The sequence below is a fragment of the Micropterus dolomieu genome, linkage group LG03 (assembly GCF_021292245.1).
Source record: "Micropterus dolomieu isolate WLL.071019.BEF.003 ecotype Adirondacks linkage group LG03, ASM2129224v1, whole genome shotgun sequence".
Taxonomy (NCBI): Eukaryota; Metazoa; Chordata; class Actinopteri; order Centrarchiformes; family Centrarchidae; genus Micropterus; species Micropterus dolomieu.
Genome location: NC_060152.1, coordinates 5,956,803 through 5,963,552, shown reverse-complemented (window position 1 = coordinate 5,963,552; position 6,750 = coordinate 5,956,803). Strand labels below are relative to the sequence as shown.

The 6,750-nt window shown below is 38.0% G+C and overlaps 2 protein-coding genes across 3 annotated transcripts in view; one reads left to right on the top strand and one right to left on the bottom strand.

The window, feature by feature from the left end:
* Positions 1-2,997, bottom strand: part of ica1 (islet cell autoantigen 1) — a 56,928-nt gene extending 53,931 nt beyond the window's left edge. For both annotated transcript variants that reach the window (XM_046046039.1, XM_046046040.1), the window contains exons 1-4: positions 2,870-2,997; positions 1,145-1,176; positions 875-1,046; positions 349-421 (exon numbers count right to left, since the gene is read on the bottom strand). In XM_046046039.1, the coding sequence (XP_045901995.1) occupies positions 349-421; positions 875-1,046; positions 1,145-1,161 (262 nt within the window). In that variant the 5' untranslated portion in view covers positions 1,162-1,176; positions 2,870-2,997. The remainder of the gene's footprint in view (positions 1-348; positions 422-874; positions 1,047-1,144; positions 1,177-2,869) is intronic.
* LOC123968977 (glucocorticoid-induced transcript 1 protein) overlaps positions 1-6,750 on the top strand; it is a 97,735-nt gene that overhangs the window by 79,754 nt on the left and 11,231 nt on the right. The window lies entirely within an intron of this gene.

Sequence of the window (6,750 nt, the reverse complement as noted above, 5' to 3'; positions counted from 1 at the left end):
GTGAGTTATTAATCTGTAACAAAAGTATTTTTCATCCATAAAGTTTTAACTGAGCTCTGTCTCTACATCACAGGAACAACTTTATGTCCACTGACTGCCTGGAGGGTAGCTAGTGTTTGGAAGGGAGAGGAGAGGTGTGCTGCAGCTCAGTGTTTTACACCGGTGTTTTTGAGGGCGTGTCGGACCAGCCGCTCGGCGAGCATTATGACGTATTTACTTGTGACCTCACAAAAAAGGGAAGTAAAGGCTGCACTACAAACGAGCTGTTTTCAGGCAGTTCAGAGCAGTGTTTTCTGTGGAAGATGGGAACTCCCTTTGAACTGGACTTTGGAGTCTATTTGAACGTACGGCAGATCCTCCTCTGGTACTGCTCGATGACCTTTAGCAGCTCCATGCATGTTCTCTGGATGGAGTGGAAGACCTGCAGAGCAGAATAACAGAATATCTACACAGTGGATCTAATGCAACAGTAAAGCAATTGAGGTAAAAATAGAAGCGTCACATTAAAGATTTAAAAAAATGTGATCTGATATGTAGACATCCAGTTTTGAATGGTTTATCACAATGCTCATAGTGGACTTGGCTTAAATTAAAGCCTGATCTTCCAGCTTTTATGAGGTATCGATTTCAGTCGTTAAATTCACTTCACTCCTGAAATGGAGGCATAGATCACAGGGATTGGAGAGGCAGCCTAATGTAAGTTTTGCCCCAAGTAAATACTAGCACAGAGTGAATCAAAAAGTCATTTTAGTCACTGCAGTCCTCCTAAGGGGAAAGTATCCCCAGTGTTTCTTAATGTTTCTGTGATGAGGCCTATGGTGACCAAACCTGACCTGATTCCCTCAACATGCAAGAGTTTCACATTCGTCCTCACCTCCAGCTTGCCATCCAGATCTGCATCTGACGCCACCACATGTTCGTCCTCTTTCTTCCCGGTGACCTTGATGAGCGTCTGTTTGGTTTTCCAGTACTTCTGCTGGAACTTGTTCACCACAGATGCGTCTTGACTTTGGATGAAGCGGTCAAGATAGTCTCGGGAGTAGCCACTGCAATGACACAGGGGTTTGACCAACATTGAGTCTACTGCTTTCTGTATACATTCTGGACTCATAGATTGGTGTGAAACTGAGAGGTGTATACTCACAAATTTCTTCCCTCCATTTTTTTCTCAATGACCTGTGTAGAAAGCAGAGCAACTTAGATTCCTAGTAGAATAATGTTTTTGAAAGACACAATTTCGGGTATGTCAACAAGACTACTGGAGAATTCACTGTAAGTAAATGTACTGTATTTGTCACATACACATACATGTTGCGATATTCATCCTCTGCATTTAACCCATCCCTCAAGGACAAATCTCACATCATCCTTTCTGGACAGCACTTGACTATTGCAATTAAGAAAATTTACCAAACTCTAATGGGAAAATGGCCATGTAATTGAAATCAATATCACAAGTAATTTACTGATATCTATGTCACAGTACACAGCACATATAACATAATAATAAATGAGCTGTCTCCCACCAGGACCGCGTTACCTTAAAATAAATCATGTTTTAAACCTCGTTCACATCTCAGCTGTCAGAGTTTTAACTGGTACAAAGAATCAAGATCATATTAGATCATCCCTGCACAGGCTACATGCTGCTTTTTAACACTTTCATCACAATATTTGACTGGTTGTTTTCAAATACCTTTGTCGACCTCCCTATATGTGTGGGTTTTTTATTTTTTTTTGGAACCATATTGTTTGTTTTATAAAATTCTATAGAAATAAAGTTTATTATATAATCATCATTAGATGATGTTACTTTTGCTTCAGCTTTCTTTCAGTTATTAATTTGGAACAGTTTTGTAAAACAGTAACAGCTATTGTATATAACTACTTCACAGTTCCAATGAAAGATGTTTATAAAAATGCCTTGGGGAAGAAGTACTCAGTACTCAGAAGTACTAAAAGTAGCAGTACTACTGTTTAATATTACTCTATTACAAATTAAAGTCTTTAATTCAAACTCTTATGTAACATACATATTAGCATGAAAATATACTTAAAGCAGTAAAATGCTAATTATACAGAATGACTCATTTCAGAATCATGTATATTCTGTAGGGATTATTAATCGATCACTGTGTACATCTCTAATGTTGCAGCTGGTAAAGGTGGGGCTAATTTTAATTCCTTTATGTAATGCTTGGTGGCTTAATCTAATAATATATCATAATGTATAAGTTGATTCATATTTTGTATTAATAACCTAAATCTTTATGTAACTAAAGTTTTTATATAATTGGTATGAAGTAGCATAAAATGCAAATAGTAAAGTACAGTACAGGCAGTTACTTTCCACCACTGATGACTGACCTGTTTCTGTTTAAGTTATAACAAGGTGTGACTGAGGTTTTATTTGTTTTTCTACCCTCCCAGCTGCGTTCAAACATTAACAAGAGACCATTTAACCAGACTAGATTTCTATTGGGGAATATTTAAAATGTTGTTGATAACACCATTACCTGTTTTGAATGAAATTAATAAATAATTCTACATATAGCTAACGCGTCACGACTCATTATAATGTGATGGGTTACGATGTGATGCGAAAGAAAACGCCTTCAAGGAACCTTAATTTAAAAGAAAAAAATAATAAATAGGCTAAGCTGTGACCAAAGTGCTCTTAAATCGAGTTAACCGGCTTCGTAGAGGAGTAAAAATGTGACTACAGCACGTCCGCACCAGAATAAACACAGCGCCTGACTCAAATGCAGTGAAGCGGCGGATTCCTGCCATCGCCCTTTGAATATCACACAAAGATTAACATATAAATGGGCAAATGTCAAAATAAAACCGCATTATGTTGCACACGTACCTCGCCCTGTTAATAACATGCAGAGAAGGCTCGTTATATTCGTCCCATCGTTGCTCGGACAGCAGCTCCGGCTGTAAGGCCCTGTTGTACTGTTGTAGTGTTCACACACAGCTGCTCATTCACTTCAACGCATTGTCCGCCGCCTGCACGAAACAGCTGACGTCATGCAGGGTGTGCTCCCCTGATGTCGCGCGCGTCACGTCCAAATGTTTGTCTCGTGCAAACAGATATCACTGTATAGAGTCACTAATTGTCTTGTGTATGGCGCGGTGTTTGTGTACCAGTGTCCAAACTGGTTTGATGGTTGTAGACTAGAAAACAATAATGAATAATGCAGCTCTACGTTTTTATTTTATTTTTTTACTGTATAAATTATAGATGTATTTACAAACATGGCCTAATTGAAAAGTTTGCAGCAGATCATAATTGAAATTATTATTTCATTATTATAATTTAATATACGGAAAGCATATGGAGCCAGGACAGTGACATTAGTTTTTGGCATTGAATAGAAAATTTGGCATTGAAAACTAAAGGAAAACACTGGCGTTGAAACACTTGTATTAGCAAAAGGTATATAGCCACTGGAAAATAAAACACTGGCATTAAACTTTATTTGTGACATTTTTTGCATTTTGATGTTTTTCAATGACAATCTTCAGATTTATTTTCTTCATGTCAGTTTTTTCTTCAGCGAGGGTGGTTTGCAGTTCCACTCAATATCACCATTTTGCTGTGGTGAGGAGCGGTTTGAAAGGAGGGGGCGAGGAGAGTGTGATATACATATAAACTGCATACTATTGACAGAACGTCACTCTTCTGAAGCCTCTTTTTCCGTTCAGGTTCTGTTCTCAAATTTTATTTGCAATGCCAAAATTTAATGTCACTGTCTTCGCTCCACAAATACAATCAAATGATTGCTAACATTTAACCTTGTGTCCTCTTTGCATTCAGTTTATTTCACTTTCAAGTTTCATCTAAACCTGCTCTATTCAAAACATTTTCATCAAGTAACTATGTATGTGAAACGTGTCGCTTGTAGTGACGAACACAGAGAATTGTCACCCAACTCTGCAGTTCCTCTCAGCTCTAAGGAGAGTTTTATTTTTTTTTAAATATATATATATTTGGTTTTAGTAAAGCAGCAACCTCTGGTCATGATTTCGAATGGCCAGCAGGGGGCAACTCCACTGGTTTAAAAAAGAAATCTGATTGCATTGGAGTCTATGACAAAATGACTACTTCTGTCTTAAATTTATTACCTCACTAAACACATTCCTGATGTATTCATTGTCTCTATTGCTAGTTTCAAGTGTCTTCTTCAATACCTGATACTAAATAAATAAATAAATATACTATATTATGGTCCCATTTAGAATAAAACAGACAATAAAGTAGAGTATGCTTTAGGACGCGTAGCCTCTAAGGAGTGGAGTCGGCTGTTCGAAACATTTTTGTTTCAAGCCTGTTTTTCGCTAGCCACAATTAGCAACCCAGTTAACATCTCATTTAATGTAAATTACAGATGCACCTTTCAAGCCAGGCTTGTTAGCTCCACTCTCTCATCCAAATATGATCACTTCTGGTTCCATAAAAACAAGATGCCGACGGACAAAATGCCAAACTTGAGGCTTCAAAACGATAGTCCACAAACCAATGGGTGACATCACGGTGGTTACATCCACTTTAATAGTCCATGGTTTTGACACCTTTGAACTCTAGGTGTTGGTTTACAGTCTCTGCTCTCATCAGTGTTGTTTTCTGCAGACAGATAGACAGATATGTCCCTCAGGAGCAGGTGGAGACCAAAACAAAGGACAGTAAATATTGGACTTCATCAGGTGGACACCAAACACGACTCTTGACACATTGTGTTTACAGCTTGTTACGCTGCCCCCACATTAATAATACAGTTGTTGCTTAGAGTCAGACTGTGTTGTTGTATTTTGGTGCTTTGGGGTTTTGATTAAATTTGCATCACTGATTGTTCCTTTGAAGGAGGCCAACTGTCATATTTCAGGTAGGTGTTGCAGCTGTTCTTCTTTATTGAGACAGCCTGTCTGTGTTTTTGATCTCTTGTATGATTTTCCAGAGTATTTCCTTTGACACATTTTATAGTTCTTTATTGCGTCAGACCGATGGACCAGCTGTCTGGAAACGCATGATTTGTCCTCTCTTATAGCTGACACATGCGGCTGTTGTTGTTGTCCTTTTCTGTTTTTTGACTACTGGTGGAAAAAGTATTCAGAAAAATACTAAAATCATTCAATGTATAAACGCATTATGGTTAACATGTAAACAGGATTTTAATACAGTGTGTAATTGTTTATCAATATTTTGTTTTAAAAATGTTAATTTGTAAAAGTAGCTACAGCTTTGACAGCCTACATATAATAATGTAAAAAAAAATTCCCTCTGAAATGTGGTGGAGTTGCAAAGTAAATATTCAATATACAAGTACCTCAAAAACTGTTCTTAAGCACAGTACTTGTATAAATGTACCAAATAAATAAAAGCCAAGTTAAAATATACAAACCATAGAAGATTATATGTAAAGTAGAAAAGGTGTGTTTACAATGGGGAAAAAAAGCACATTTGAAGATTTCATCTTGGACTCCAGAAAGTTATGATGCATTTTTTTAACGATTAACTGATTAGTCAGAAAATTAATTGGCAGATGAAGCGATAATGAAAATAATTGATATCTGCAGCCCTACTCTGAATTAGATGAAATTGTGTTTAAGGTCTGCCTCCTCTGACCACCATCGCTCTGCACATGAAAGATCCACCAGTGTTTAGTTCTGTGTTTGTCCAAAGGATGGCAGTGTAACATAAAAGAAGAGCCGTGCACCTTTTAATAGTCTCCTCTCTCCTGTTTGGGGCCCCGAGCTTTCATCTGTTGGCTTCAATTTATTTCATCACACTATACTGCAGCTGATCTAATGGCATGTACATTTTGTTGTCACCTAAAGGGAATTTCTTGTCATGCTCCAAATTGATGTACCTGTTTGCAGCCTTGGACAGTATTTGTGCTGCACAGTCACAAGGAGTGTGTGAGCAGCATACAGACAATTTTACAGATCAGCACACAGATGTACATTTAAACGGGAGATTATGGATTTATATTTGGTAAGTGTGTTTTATGTAGAGCTTTGCGGACTTAATTTGATTATCACCAAAGGAACGTTGCACCCTTTGATCCTTGAACACCCTGAGGTAACTTTCTGCACAATACAGCTCGTTTTCATCCTCTATGCAATATGGAAACAAGCAAGCGTGTTTATTAGGTTATTTTGCGTCTTTAGTATCGTAATATTGTCCTGTCTCTTGAAGGAAGTTCTCCAGGATGCCTCCCTCTCAAACCCTGGCCTCTGACATCATCTCAAGGCTTTTGATGTGAGCAGATAGATAGATGCATCTCTTAAGGAGAGGATATAATCTCCATAAAGACCGGTGTCCTTCAACCCATCTGATCCTCCTCATGCACTTACCAACCTTATCTTCATGACCAAGATGGTATCAAACCATTCTGAGTTCTCTTAAATAAGACGGGAAAACAATCAGGTCCTCAAATTAAGTGATGCTGTTAGTGGTTTAATTCAATCAGGACTGAGTCAGAGACATTCCTTTTCTGATATTGATCAGGGATGTGCGTCACTATCGATTTTTCTCTGACATTTCCTTATTCCAGCTTGTGTGCTGCACTTCATTCATGAGATTTTCTTTTGTATTCAAGAGCCACTTCTTTCATATTCCACTGTCATCAACTGTACACCAGCTAATGCCAGAATGGCTAACACACTGAGTCCCATTTTCTGGGACACAGTCTAAACCAGACTTGAGTGTGCCCTCATTATGAAGGTTTGCAACCCCCCGAGAGG